This window comes from Paramisgurnus dabryanus, chromosome 1, assembly GCF_030506205.2.
Source record: "Paramisgurnus dabryanus chromosome 1, PD_genome_1.1, whole genome shotgun sequence".
NCBI lineage: Eukaryota > Metazoa > Chordata > Actinopteri > Cypriniformes > Cobitidae > Paramisgurnus > Paramisgurnus dabryanus.
Window position 1 is genome coordinate 30,573,575 of NC_133337.1, and position 15,839 is coordinate 30,589,413.

Here is a 15,839-nt window from a genome sequence, read left to right on the forward strand (position 1 = left end):
GCGAGCGTTTCCATATTGCTCTGCTCTGAAATAACTAAAAGCAGAATGAGGTCATAGGTTCTTACATTGAATGCTAATGAAAGAAATGCATGAAGCACTCTTGTGTTATTTACAAAAATGTTTTCCTGTCTTTCAGAGGAGCCGTACGGTCCAGGCCGAGCTCTAGGTAAGTAACTCTAGAGTACGATTTTTTTTATAAACATAACACTGCACTGAACACTGGGATCGAGCTAGAAGTCAGGTACGATGTGAAAACATTGTGCTCAAGACATCACACATTAGATAAGTAAGTGGCCTTAACACAATCCGGTCGAATGCGTTTTTGACTACCTCTGAGGTTGGTTTACATTGGGCTTGTTTGCTGTGGTCGGAGCTCCACTTGGATCCGAAAACCAGAGGTCTAACTTGAGACTCGAGCAGGTTCAGGTCTAAAAGTTTCACGTGTGCCTCGGACACGGGTCGGGTATAATATTCAGGCAGAAAATGTGTTAGTTAAGGTGGTAGGGTTGTGCAGGTGGGCGGGCCGGGGGCGTGGCAATCAAAGTATGCGTCATAATAAAAATATTTTTATTTAAAACACTCAAATTAAACTCAATTTTGAAGAAACTATGACAGAAAATGAACACATACTAGATTATTAATGAATTAAATGTTTTATCAACAGGCTAGTTATCCTTCAGACAGTGACGGACCATGTCTTTCTCTCATTTCGGCCATGTGGCGTTTGGTGGAATTTTTTTTTTGGACGACCTAGTTAAGGTGGTAGGGTATCCCAGCTTAGGTGGGCCGCCCGAACTGAAAAGTGCTGTGGGAAACCCTGATATTAGTGGCTTGGGTTTTGGGTGATTAAAAATAAATGCGTTGTTGCCGAATGCACCCGAGAAGACCTGAACTATCTCGCGTGTGTGCATCAAGCCCTTTTCCAACCCCTCCTCTGTTTGCTAAGAGCGCTTGCGACATCGTTTGGATGGCGGTTGGTTAATTTCTGTTGAGCCAGACTGGTCAATAAATTTTAAATGCATATTTTAGCAGTTAGCTTGGTGTCGTCGTCAGATACCAAAGGAAAATTAATGGAGCAGCGAGCCAAATTGGTTGAGAGGCTACAAGGGTTTCTTTCTGTCTGACTGGTGCATGCGTTGCTGCAGACTGCACACAAGTCAGTGTCGTTTACATTCATGTCCAGTCGGGTTAAAAAATTGCAGCTGGGTCAGCCTCGGGTCTAATTTTCTTGGTTTTTTATCAGGTTGGGTCTTTCTTTTAAAAAAATATTTATGCACGTCTGGTTCGGGTAAAAAGTGATTCTGGTCATTTTGTGTCGGGTACATATTTTTGTACCCAAGAAGACCTTTTGCCCGAGTGTGAGTATTCCCACAGTGTGGTCTGGTTTCACACATGCAAAAGGATGTAAATCACAACTCGACTTTTTAATATTTTTGTGCTATTTTGCATAACAGAGAGAGAGCGAAAGCTGCACGCTTGTTTTTCGGAGTGTGAATATCATCCGTTGATATGGTAATGGTGCTTTATGGAAAGAAACGGTCGACGTCATTGGCTAAATCACATCGCAGGTTACTTGGCTTCCTGGACAAGTGCGCACCCAACTCCGAAGTGCTTTCACATGAACCGAGCCACAGTTTTGGGTTCGGGTACCTTTGCAAGGCAGCTTTCACATTAAAAGTTTTTCATGCGAGCCATTCGTATTGCACTACACTGCCAGTGTGAAAACGACCCAAATGTGGTAAAAAAAAAACAGTTTAGATCCGGTTTACACCCGAATTTAGCGTGGTCCACTTGAGATCCGATCAACCAAAATGGATCATGGTACCAGGTACCAGCAAATCGCACCCTGCTTAGAGCTATAAACTACTGCGGTATAATCAAGCAAAGTTTTGCTTGCATAAATCATGTGCACAACTTTTATGGCGGACTCACATTTCTTTAATTTATTGTGAAGAAATGTGTAACTTTTAATCGCTGAAAAAAATCATGCTGCTTTGGAATCCCCATATTATTGCTTGCACAAGCAGATTTTCTTTCTATCAGTGAAAGGTCAGACCACAGTCACGGTAACTTGAGAGAAAGCGTTGCTAATCGCACCGTGTTTGTCTGGTTCCTTTTCACTTCCTTTGGCCAGGAATCATAAAACGGCCGTAAGTTGAAGTGTCTGATCGCTAAACCTTACCTTCTTTCGTCTAGCTAGCTTTTATTTACCCTCATTTGCTTCGCATTGCCAGATGTTTGTGAGCACATGCACGTAGACATCGTAATTATTGACATGCATCTTTGTTGCATTTCACGATACGTTATTTTTTAATAATCAGGTTTAAATGTAGTTCAAATATAAAGATAATTTTTACTTTTTGCTGCGAAAGCATGAACGAATCCAAACGAATCTGTAGGTGTTGAGCCCATAGCTCACACGGAGAAGGTCACGGGCAGACACCGCAGGCACCTGGCTGTGGTTTGCCTGAAGGGAAGAGCCTCGATCAGCGTAGGGGAAACCACCTGGTTCTGCATACCAGCTGAATGTTCGGAAAGCGAGAAGGATCCGTTCCAGCATGTGAAAACGTTTACGGCACCAAATGAGTCAAGCGAGGCCGTATTCTGTGGGGATGTTGGTGCGCATCCAAACTATAGCTGCATTGTTGGGTTATGTCCTTCAACAAATGCTTTTTGTGCTTGTCTTTCATCTTTTGCAGACAGGGAAAGGCCCCCCGGCCCCTCCGTGAATGCATCGCGAGACGGTTCGCCACATAGCTCCATATCGGCCTCCAAGGTGAGTGGTGCACCGCACACACAAGACACACGGGCAGCTCTTAAACAGATGTTCTTACCAGAACACCCTCTTTCATCTGCTGAAATAATAATATGTGTGACATGCCAGTTATGGCAAGAATCCACAAATCTTGTTCGAATTTCCACCAGTTATTTTGTCGTTTACGCCTTTGCAAAATCTGTTTGCTTAGATCAGGGGTGTTGATACGACAGCTCACATGCAGAAGGTCACAATCCAACACTACAGGCATTTTTTTCATAAAAACAAAATATCAAATGCATTATGCAATGTCATTTAAGCTCACGTAACACAAATAGTTTCTGCTTATCTCAAATCTTGAGTACCTATAGAGTAGTATGACATTCATTATATATCCAAAGAGTTCCTTTCCAAATAATCTCTGAATAACTTATTGATTTTCTATATGTGTTGTTTACATTATATGCACTTACACGCCGAATGCCTACAACACACAGACATTTGATGCAGTTTTACTTACCGCCTGCGACTCATGACCTGGTTAGGACCGCCCCGTTTTAATGAACTCCAGCGTTAAACAAACACACGCACAACTTTACTGCTACCTTGGATAAAAACTATATCTATTGTTTACATAATGCTGGGATCTTTGGGAAGCCGAACAAACCAACATTTCCCTTACAAACAACAACACACTTCTTCAGTGATGTTGATTTCGTGTCAGCTCTTGGTTGGTACTTTGTGCGTGCGCTATTATGGTTAAAATGCCCATATAAGGACTTCCACTGTACTTCCTGCATGGGAGCATGTGAGCGGAGCTAAGCGGGGAGTGAAAATATAGTCAGGTTTTTATGCAAAGGCCGGATCGATCACTCGGTCTTGCTCCGGTTTCGCTCTTAAACCCTGCGACAGAATAGAAGTGAAGCAGGTTTTTTCCGCAGCCGTCACGCAACAAACCCGCTCCACATCCTCCATGCAGGCAGTGTGTCCCAGGCTTAAGGTTTCGGTGGAAAACGGCAGGTGTAAGGAATTTTAAATTTGAGCGAGCGTGGAGGGATTTCAACGGAGCGGGATGATATTGTAGGTCAGGGGTGGGGAACCCTGGTCCTGGGGGGCCACTGTCCTGCAGAGTTTAGTTCCAACCCTAATTAAACACACCTGAAAAATCAAATTAAAGTCTTCAGGATTACTTGAAAATTAAATTCAGGTGTGTTTGATTAGGGTTGGAACTAAACTCTGCAGGACAGTGGCCCTCCAGGACCCAGGGTTCCCCACTCCTGTTGTAGGTGAATGCGGAGTGGAATTGAGCGAAGTGGTCTAGTGCAACTTTGAACTGTGAAGCGGGTTAGTGAACACCCACGTTAGCAGGAAGCAGAAATTCTCACCTCTCAGCCCCGCTCACATGCTCTGTCCTGCACTGAAATTGTCCCTAAAAGAAATAAAGCAATGTTGTTACGTAACAATATTTCACGTTTGAAAAAACTTTCCGAAACTTTGAAGTGCATTCGGCACAGAAATACTATGTCATACGTCCAACTGCTTTTTTGACGCATTGCCTATGTTTAATCTAACTCTAAAAAATTCTTAAAAACTTAGAATGCATGAAATACCTTAAAATCCCCCCCACCCCTTTAACGTTAACCAGACCTGAAGAAGCTAAAGTTCAGGTGAACGTTTCATTTTCCCTCCCGCCTTTAAAAGCATTATGTAAAACTTTTACCAGTATATATTTTTTATGGCTTTGCATTCCAGGCATAATGATAACAAAGCATGCCAGTACATTAACTCTTTCCCCTCTTTCAGATTTATCTCGTCAATTAAGAGAAAACATTTGCATAAAAAAAGTGTTCCTGATGAATTTTTATGTTAATCTGCAATACCGCAATCATCCACTAAATGGCGATTACCAATTTATGAAAAACTGAAGCCAAAACGTTATATCCTACAGACAGTGAAGGACCACAGCTCTCATTCCCGCCGTGTTGTGCGGGTGCACGCTTGTGGTGTGAAGTGCGTCTGAGCTATTCTCCGAGATGTTTTATCAACTGGCAAGTTATCCTCCAGACAATGACAGACCACGTCTTCCTCTCATTTCGGCCGTGTGGCTCGCGTGCCCGCTCGCGGTGTGAAGCACATCCGCGCTATTCTCCGAGATGCACTTGACAGCCTTTTGTGCAACATATTTTTTTTTTTTTATGACCTAGTTAAGGCGGTAGGGTTTCCCAGCTTAGGCGGGCCGCCCGAACACAAAGTGCTGCGGGAAACCCTGAGATAGGATGGAAAGTTTTTCCTGTTTTGTTTGTTTGTTTATTGTTTGTTTGAAAGGTCTGTTCTTTCATTTGATAAATTGGTATGTTTATATATTTTTATGAAGAAAATTTTCCTGGAAGGCATTTTGTGAAAATCACAAAAAATGCTGGTTGGCCATTTTTCAAAAAATGTCTTGCGAGGATTGAGTTAATATGATACAATAGACATTTTTTTCTGTCCAAATGCAACGCTCAATAAATCAATAAGTAACTGGAGATTCTGATCAATTTCTCTGTGCACCAAGGGGGTCCTGAAAAAGATTGAGGACCCCTGGCATATTGCTCTTTGCCGTATGATGAGACTAAGTGAGTTTTAAATGGCCCTGTTTGATGCATGAAAGGCAAGTGGTCCATGTCGTGTTTATTCCAACTGTAAGCACGGTTCTGACACAAGAGTTTGTGGGTACGGAGATGTGGGCCACCCAGACCGCGGCAAGGCTGAAAAAGGAGAGTGAAACACATTAGCTCGACTTGTGGCTTTATCGCGAGATCTTATCGATGGCTCTGAGCACTCTGGACTCTCCAGGGAGCACTTACAGTCTAAAATAAAATTGTTGTTTACTTTTTCTCTTTCTTACTTCTTGTGTATAGTCTCTCAGAAGTCATGACGAATATCCCGGCCTTCAGTCTGAATGTAGTGTTTGATTTAAAGAAATCGTACACCGAAAAATTATAATTTATGTATTTATATGGATGGAGTAAGGTCATGTCAAAGATTGAAATGGGATTTTGTTCCTTTTGTTGCAGATGAAAGTGCTTTCTATCTCAGTCTAGCGTTTGATCTGCTTCCATGGCTCCATTAATGGGGCATTGGTCATAACCTTGTGCCTTATATTGAAAGGCTTTGCTAGACCTGATAGCCAGTCTCTTAAGTTCAACAAACACGCCTGCTTCTGGCATTCATTGTTTTAAGAACAAAGGATGTTTTTCCCTGTGGTGGGCTCAGATATTTGACTGTAATGCTTTTGGAGATCTCAAACAAATATTCAACCCAAATTGGATTTTGTTACTGATTGTCATTGGTTAAATATTGCACAGTGTTAATGTTTCTAATTTGCACTTTGCTAATAGTCACATACGTCTCATGGCATTAAAGGAATCGTTCACCCAAACAGTAATAATTGCTTTGCACTGCGTTTTTGTAAAGAATAGAGAAAGTTGTTGATTACTGAAAATTCTGCCTAGCAAGTCCCCAGTTTTGGGGGGATGTTTTTATTTTATTTTGGAAAAAAGTAAGACTTTTAGAGGATTTAAATAGTCAACATTTTCTGTCTGTGGTTGGTTGATTGTCCTTTTGTTATGGATGACCAGTTTACCTATAATCGGTATCGGCAGATAAAAGTAAAAAAAAAAACATTGAAAGCAGCCGATCTTGAGATTATATCCTGCCAATAATTTTTTATTTATTTAGTGAAAATCACAACAAAGTTGCATTTTGTCTGCACTTCTAGGATTTCAGTACTTAATAATATGAAAACCAAAAGGGGTAAAAATCAAAACTATCGGTATCGGTAGACGTCATTTTAAGTATATTGGCACAAATTTTGTAGGGATTCGCCAATATTAAATTCTTCCACTGATACCAATAGCCGATTATTCAGACTGATATCTGCCGATAGTTTGGTGGTTACATCAACTAAATTCTAAAGATTACATTTTCTGAATGTTATTATTTCACATAATGACCATGAATATTAAACATTAAAGGGACACTCCATGGTTTTTAAAAAATATGCTCATTTTCCAGCTCCCCTAGAGTTAAACATTTGAGTTTTACAGTTTTGGAATCCATTCATTTGCTGATCTCTGGGTCTGGCGGTACCCCTTTTACTGTGGATTCACACCAGCCGCAGAAGAGGCGGCAAAAACGCGCTATTCGCGCGTAGTTGGACGCTTGAACATTTGAGTTCACTCGCTTCATTCTCGCGTGAAAGCTGCGGGTGAAATTCTAGTCATTCGAGAAATTCACGCGGAAATCCGCGTCATGGGAGGGGCTTCTGCGACTCTGCGGAGACTACACCACTCCGCTCGCTTCCTGTAATCACGTCACTACTACAGCAAGCTCCTGATTGGTTAACGCGGCGCGGAATTCCGCCAAAGTTCAGATTTTTGAACTCGCGCGTTTCCCGCGGCAACGCTCAATTCGTGCGGAACGCCCCGCGCCTTCCACGCGTTCCGCGCCATCCGCGCCGCGGCTACCGCGTGTACCGCGCCGCAGGATGCCTAATCGCGTGTTTGCATTGACTTAACATGTAAATCATCCGCACTTGCCGCCTCTTCCACGGCTGGTGTGAATGCACAGTTAGCATAGCTTAGCATAATCCGTCAAATGTGATTAGACCATTAGCATCGTGCTATGAAAATAACCAAAGAGTTTGGATATTTTTCCTATTTAAACTTGACTGTTCTGTAGTTATATTGTGTACTAAAGCCTGTTTTATAGTCGTGCGTAAGCTCTACGCCGTAGGTTATCCGTAGCCTGTGCGTAGCCTGATGCGCACCTCGCAAAATTTTTAACAGCGTGTCAGATCTACGCGGACCGCAAGCGCTGTGATTGGTCCACCAGAACCCCTCCCGTCAGGTAAAAAAACTGTGTCATAGGTATTTCCGTTTACGACGGTGAAAACAAAGATGAGCCAAGTTGAGGAGTGATTTAACTCAAACTGCATCAAAAGTCGCTGTTTATTTACTTCCATCATTGCTGGTCTTCTCAAATCATACACCACGAGTTGCTGTTTCTTCTTCGTTTGTGGGTTAACTTGCCAAGCTTCTTCTTCTTTGACGGTCGCGCTGCTACTGTGGTTACACGCGTGGTTACTGCCTACCAGCGGTCTGCACGCATGTTTGCACGTCGACGCAGATGATGGCGCAAAAGTATAAATGAAAACCGATGCGGAACCTACGCCGTAGTACCTACGCACTATAACGAGCCCCTAAGACAGACGGAAAATTTAAAGTTGTGATTTTCTAGGCGATATGGCTAGGAACTATATTCTCATTCTGGCGTAATAATCAAGGACTTTGCTGACTTTGATTATTACGCCAGAATGAGAGTATAGTTCCTAGCCATAACTGCCTGGAAAATCGCAACTTTCAATTTTCCGTCGGTCTTAGAACACAATGTAGCCTAACTACAGAAGAGTCAAGTTTTAAATAGGAAAAATATCCAAACTCTTTGGTTATTTTTTTACGCGATGCTAATTGTCTAATCAGATTCAATGGATTATGCTAAGCTATGCTAAAAGTGCTAGCGCCAGACCCGGAGATCAGCTAAATGGATACCAAAACGGTAAAAAGTAATTGAATTTTTCTGTGTTTTTTTATTGACAGGATATATCAGCCTTGACTATTGGCTGTTTTTAAACTATCGTCCGATAGTAAGAAAAATTGCTTTTATCGTCCAATACCGATTATTTGCCGATATAATGGTGCATCTGTAGTTTACTGCACTACTCATGGTTGCTAAACCGCTGTCCTGCCACATTGCCATGCTTTGAGTTCTTAAATTCAGCTTGTTTATTTTTAGCCTTTGCCTCTGAGTCATTTTTCATCCCTAGCCGAGGACCATAGGTAAAACAAATGTGGCATGGCTCTGGCCCAAACAGTTTTCAAGACCGAGTCACAGATATAAATGGACAAAGCCTTTTTATTCCACTTTTTCCACTTTGTTTTTATTCTGTCACAACGTTACGCAGCTCTCTTTTGCTTCCTTTCCACAAAGAATGCATCATTCTTCCCTACTTTACTGAATGGAGTACCTATTACCTTTCGGCAAACCACATGTGTTTAAGGTGTTTACCATAAACATGTTTCTTGTTCTTAAACATTAATCCAGTTTATTTATTTAAATAACTCCCGGGTTTGTGTGCTATAGGAGGACATGACGCCGATAGAAGGGCCCTTGGAAGAAGCTCTGAAAACAGTAGAGGAAACTTCCTCCGTCATGGATGACTTTCAGGAGCGACGAGCTCAAGCTATTGCTGCCAAGGCTCGGGAAATTGAAAAGGTTTGTGACGTGCCTTAGTATCTTTTTACTTTTTTCAGGTTTCAAAATATCTAAAGTAGTCATTTGATTTAAATACACATATGCTAATTTTATACTGAAAGTACTTTTGTATCCCAGCTTAATGAGCAGAAATAACTTGGAAAAACCTTTGAACCCTGAACTACCATGGTCATACCACTGGACCACCCCACATACCATCTTATTTCAATCGGACTTTATTACATCATTGGGAATTAACATTTTTGTGAATGAGGGTGTTGCCTAAGGCAGTGGTTCCCAAACTTTTTCAGCGTGCGGCCCCCCTTGTGTACAGTGCATTTTTTGCGGCCCCCCGAAAGAAAATTTATGACAAAAACAGTTTTAAAATGTAATATTTTAATTAAACAAAACATAGAAAATTATACCTAGTAGTGCTGTTGGTTAGTTGGCTTATTATTTTTTAGGTTTAATTACACAGAATTCATGATAAATGAATGTATTTTATAAAATGTCATAAAACTGGGGCCCCCCTGGCACCATCTGGGGGCCCCGGCCCCCAGTTTGAAAACCACTGGCCTAAGGCACCAGAATCCCCCCCTTCTCCTTTCCAAAATCCCAAAGCGCTGGAGACAAAGTTGAAAAAACCTACTGTAATTTTCCTTCCCACTCCTGTTGCTATTTTACAAGCTTATTAACTCTTTCCTCGCCATTGAAGAGTTATCTCGTCAATCTGCAATACCGCTACTATGAATAATCTGCAATTCCGCAACTTATAAAAACCGGAAGTATTGACCTAGGGCAAACAGCTGTATGTCCGTGTATGTTTTAAAGATCGCTCTACATCTGATCTCTATCAAAAGTCCTTCACAAAAATGGAATTATCTCAGCTTTTTGCTCAAAATTTGGTGTTTTTGATGAAACCTACATATATATCAGAGATGATAAAACAGAACACATAGGATGAAGGTAGGATGAAATGGATTTTTTTGTTTGAAAGCAGAGGGTCTGTTCTTTTATTTCATATATTATATGTTTATATATTTAAAAAGGAGCATTTTCTGGAAGGCATTAAACTTTTGTGAAAATCATGAAAAATGCTGGCGGTGAAAGAGTTAAAGGGGTCATGACATGATTTTTAAAAATTATTTTATTGTGTTCCCTGAGGTGTACTTATAATATTACTAAAGTGTTTTTCCCAAAAAATTACACTATGTGATGTGTCTTTCTGTGGGGAAGGTCAAATGAAAATGAATCTTAAGTAGTGATGTCACTAATTCAGCCATTTTTCATACGTTTTTCCCCGAGAATGGTTACATAAATGCTTTTGGTTTTGATGAGGAGGGCATTTTATGCTATGATAACTCATATTTCAAAAGATCAAGGCAAATTTGATTCCCAATGTCATGACCCCTTTAAATGAATGATGGGATCATTCAGAGTCCTTGCACTGAGCACCATCCTTTAGCTACTGAGGCTTCGTTTCTCTATTTGTTAGACCAAAACCTTTTCCAAATCTGACCAGCTTGACCCGACAACATTGACTCAAACATCTGCATAGGTAGAGAGCATGACCAGAAAACCTGTGGAAAATAGCAGTGGCGGCCGGTGACTTCTTTTTTCGAGGGCGCACTATGAAAAGTTCATCACAACATGTATGTAGCCCGTCATGTGTCTGGTTCATCATTTCAAAATATGTGTTCTGCGAGTCGAGTGAACCTATGTGCATCACGTGTTTTGTCAAAATAAGTGCCTGTTTAGATGCGTCTAAAGGGTTTATGATAAAAGAGATGCTCACGGTTGCCAGATACTCTCATAATCTCATGTTTAATCAGAGTTTACTGTTAGGTGAGTGTCTTTCGTGTATTTTGTGAACGAGAGCATCCCTTTTATCATAAATGGTTTTGACGCGTGTGCAGCATGCACTTATTTTGACAAAACACTTGATGCACATGGCACACAAGCAACACATATTTTGAATTTGCGCCCCTCGGAAGAGCATTCACAAGCCGCCACTGGAAAATAGTATTTACCTTTAGTACCTGGGCTTTATTGGCACAGAATTTTCTCATTCAAATAAGTTTACTCTGTGCCTAAATTGGATACAAAAACATTTCTGGGATTTGTTCGGGATTTCTTTCCGCACTTGTGATTAAATTGAATTGTTTTGAAATGCCCTCTGAAGGCACATACTTCAGTGACACTCCGGTGATGCCTGTCAGGCTAAAGCCTGTTATTTCACAAAGTGTGCGTTGTTTGAATGTTAAACAAGTGTCCACCAGATGTTTAGCTTTTCTCTCAATCTGGTCTAGCCATCTCTACGCTCTTCACTTTACCTTATTTCGATAAACATTTAGCTGGCATGCAGGATGCTTGACAGAGGGATGCATAAACGGCCATCACTGCCTATTTCCATTTCACAGGCTGGTGAATGTTTCTAGTAACTATCTGTGATTGTGTGACAAAGTCTAAAAAAAATACTTTAGCTTCCAGGATAAATTAGATTTAGATTTTTAGGCTATAAATAATTTTTTTTATATTTTATATATAAAATATTCTTTAAGCCTGTTAGTAAGTCCTTTTAAAGTGCTAGTTACCCAAAAACATGAAAATTATGTCATAATTTTTTACCCTAAAGTTGTTTCCAACCTTTATAAAGTTTATTGTGCAACTCAACACAAATATAATTGGAAAGATGTTTGTTATCAAGCAGATTTGGGGCACCATTCACTTCCATACTATTATTTTTTCCCCATTATGGAAGTGAATAGTGCCCCAGATCTGCTTGCTTACAAACTTTCTTTATAATATATTTCTTTGTGTTCTGCGAAACAAAGAAATGTATACAGATTTGGAACAAAATGAGGGTGAGTAAATGATGACATAATTTTCATTTTTCGGTGAACGTCCCTTTGAGCCAATTTAAAAGAGCGATTTAAATGTTCGTTATTCTGATTGGCACTTTGACCAGTATAATGTTTATTTTACTGATAAGCTGATGTGATTGTAACAAGACTGATTTCCTTACTACTAAAGTCTTGTAAGTAGGGCATCTGTGTTGTGATAGTTCAACGGCCCACGATGAGTCTTAATCTGGGACTGAAGCGGCAGATGCGCTGACAGGCAAACCACGCGTGTACGATTTCTTTGTCTCTAATCACGTTTGATGTTTTTGATCTGAAAACGTCAGGACAAACATGTAAAACAAGCAGTAGACTGATAACCAGAGCACATTTTCCTCCCGAAGGCCAGTACATTTCTGTGTTTTTGGACTGTTTTATATCCAGTTTTCATCTTTGATGGATCACAGACATAAGGATATGTCTCTTTGCCTTTTTCTAGTTTTATTAAAGGATTAGTTCACCTTAAAAACTTCTGTATTCTCCTTTCCCCCCGTAGTCTCTGTATTTTCCATATTGCTATAGTTTATAGTAGAGATATACCGACACCGATAACCGATTATTCAGACTATTCTGTGTTATTCATTCACAAAATGAACATGATTATTGAATATTACACTAGTGATGTTTCTTCATGATTTTTATATAGAGAGCTCAAAAATTCCTGTTCTTTTTTTGATTGGCAGAATATATACGTTTTGAAAATGAAAACATATATTGACGATACCGATTATTGACGATATATTTCATAAAAGCTCTGCAAACCCGGTTATATGGGTTACACAGCGTATCCAAAGTATTCTGAAATCATTCAGTAGCTTTTCGCATGAATATACAAAAATTAAAAATCATTATACGCAATATTTTACAACATATTGGTTTGGTTTGAAATGACATGAGATGAGTGATATATAGTAATTATAAAATACATATATATAATTTTTATAAAAATCGTTTCTTCAAATGAAGATTTATCCATAAAAAACCTTTTATAACATTCAGTTTTTAGTATATGCAGGGTATATGACTGAATAAATATATTTTTCGTATGCAGACTATGGATTTGTATAAGAAATGAGTTGTGTCTTGAATACTTAAATAGCACTGGCTTTACAATGACCCACTCCAAATTTTTTTTAAGTATAGACCCATTCCCTCTTTACCCTGATCGTCTGTCCCACCCTTCCTGAATAATTCACTGCTATATTTAGTCCGTATCAGGAATCAGCCTCCCAGTGTATAAAAATGGCACATGAAAGAATGAACTAGAACACGTAGACTCCGAAGTTTCAGCCTTCCTGTTTGATTTAGTAACAGAGGTGTGGTTCACAGGAAGTAGAGCAAATACTCTAGGAATTGTCTTCCCAGCGTTCCTTGCATTGTTATGAATTGTTTAATCTCAGTAGCCTTGCTGGGTTTGTGATTTAATAAAGTTGTAAAGCATCACATATAAAAGGACACAGTAGTAGGTGCTCAGACATTTTATAATACTTATGAATCACAGCTGATACCAATATAATTTGTTTTATTTAGTCCTTATAAAGCGACTATTCAGAAATACGTAGTAACATTCATTTTAACCCCTTAATGCATGAATGTTTTGACAATCATTATTACATATTTGGGTTGGAACGTTTATCTAACACCGATTTCTAAACTTATTTATTACTATAAAACTGTAATTATTAGAGATGTGCCGATATATTGGGCTATAATCGGTTTTGGCAGATAAAAGCCCTTTTTTCCCTTATTGGACATTAGCCGATTGTTTAAAAACTGCCGATGATCAGGGCACAGAATTGTAATTTGTACGCTCTGCACTTATAGGATTTCATAATATAAGTAGAAACGAGGCGTTAAAAACAATGATATTGGTTTCTGTGTCTATCGGTATCGGTAGATGTCATTCCAAGTAAAAAAATTATATCAGTATCGGCACAGATATTTTTTTTATTAAAGGAAAACATCACCGTTTTTCAATGTTTTACCATGTTCTTACCTCAACTTTGACGAGTTAATACATAGCTATCCTTTTTCAATGCGCGCACTTAATCTTTGTACAGTGCGTCGTGAGTGTGTTAGCATTTAGCCTAGCCCCATTACGAAGGATCCAAACGGATAAATTTAGAAGCCACCAAACACTTCCATGTTTTCCATATTTAAAGACTGTTACATGAGTAGTTACACGAGTAAGTATTGTGGCACAAACCAAAACTTGGCGATTTTTTTTTTTAGTGGATAAAAATGAGAACTATATTGTATGCCGGAAGAGCACTAATGCTGCGTTCACACCAGCCGCGGTAGAGGTGTCAAGAGCAAGTAATTTCAATGTTATGTCAATGTAAAGATGCGTTGACGTGCATCTGGAGGTCTTGCGCTGCGAATGAGGTGTTTAGCGCGACGCGGTACACGCAATTCTGCCTCATTCGTTCGTCTAGTTCGCGCGAATTACGTGAATTAAGTGTTGCCACAGGAAACACGCGAGTTGAAAATCTGAACTTTGGCGTAAAAACAAGCCACGTTAACCAATTCGCGAGCTTGCTCTAGTAGTGACATGAATACAGGAAGCGACTGGAGTCGCAGAAGCCCCTCCCATGACGCAAATTTCTGCGTGAATGTCTCGGATGACTACAATTTCACGCGTGAATGAAGCGAGTAAACTCAAAATGTTTAAGCGTCCAACTAAACGCGAATAGCAAGTTTTTGCCTCCTCTACCACGTCTGGTGTGAACCCACAGTTAGTTTGCAGTTTTTCGACTTTGCGCGCAGTAACATCATAACTCCCGACTGAAATATTGAAAAATGGTGGTGTTTTCCTTTAACAATAAAAAATGCTAAAAAAAAGCATGCGTCATTATGTTTTGCAATTTGAATTGTCATTAAACAGATGAGAAAAAAAAATAAATGTTAAGATTATGCGCTATTGACATTCCTGGTCTCTAAAGGCCCGATATTTGCATTTAAGGGTTAAACAAAAATTCTGAGAGTCTACTTTGAGTTAGTTATATCTGAACAAAAAATAAATTGATAGTGCATAATGATATTCTGCCACAAGTTGATCAATGCCCTACATAACGTCACTTGTTGAGTAGTGCTGTTAATGCTTTTATATGTGATCAGATGTACATTCCTTTAGGTCATGGGTTCGATACCAACATACTAATAAAATAAATATAAAAAGCCCTGTAAGTCACTTCGGACTAAACCATTTGCCAAATGTATAAATGTAATTAGCAGCTGGCTTCTGTGTTTTTAAAATAGACACACAGGCTAATAAGCCCCAGCAACAGAGTTTATTGGCGGAGCATTAATGAAACTAAACAGTCACAGATCGACTCTCTAACTGCAGTCTGCCTTAATTCGTAGCCTCGGGCTCCTGTGAACTTCCTCTCGCCGTCTAAATCGCTTATCCATTCTGTGCTGGAATGCTCTAATAGACTCGCTATTAGACTGATCTCATGAAACCTCTTACTTTGACTTAATGACTATTAGAGGGAAGTTCTCACACAACAACTCTGGGACTTTGTGTGTGGGCCCCGGTATTCCTGGAACCAGGTGATCTCATTTTACTAGAACCTGACTCAGATTTGGGAAAGAGCTCTCACGTGAAGACTAATGAGGAACTCGCTGCAAAATTATTCGTCAGCACAATTAGTTGTGTGCATGGGCACATTGCTTTATAGACACATAGCTTTGTAGTGGCAGGTAATTGGATGCATATACGTTATTTGAATTTTCATGATGCGCAAAGTTAATTGTAATAATTGGAAAAAAGGGATGAGCCCAGCTCGCTTTGTTGTCCATAAGCATTTGTTGTTCATCGTAGTAGCAAGGAGCTGAAGATTTAGACCCTGTCCCAAAAGGCACACTCCAGACTTGTGGACTTCCTCAAG

At 39.8% G+C, this 15,839-nt stretch overlaps 1 protein-coding gene across 1 annotated transcript in view; it reads left to right on the forward strand.

Annotated features, from left to right (window-relative positions):
* pphln1 (periphilin 1) overlaps positions 1 to 15,839 on the forward strand; it is a 28,019-nt gene that overhangs the window by 8,291 nt on the left and 3,889 nt on the right. Inside the window, exons 8-10 of the mRNA XM_065284976.2 lie at positions 137 to 166; positions 2,700 to 2,776; positions 8,939 to 9,070. Of these exons, the coding sequence (XP_065141048.2) occupies positions 137 to 166; positions 2,700 to 2,776; positions 8,939 to 9,070 (239 nt within the window). The remainder of the gene's footprint in view (positions 1 to 136; positions 167 to 2,699; positions 2,777 to 8,938; positions 9,071 to 15,839) is intronic.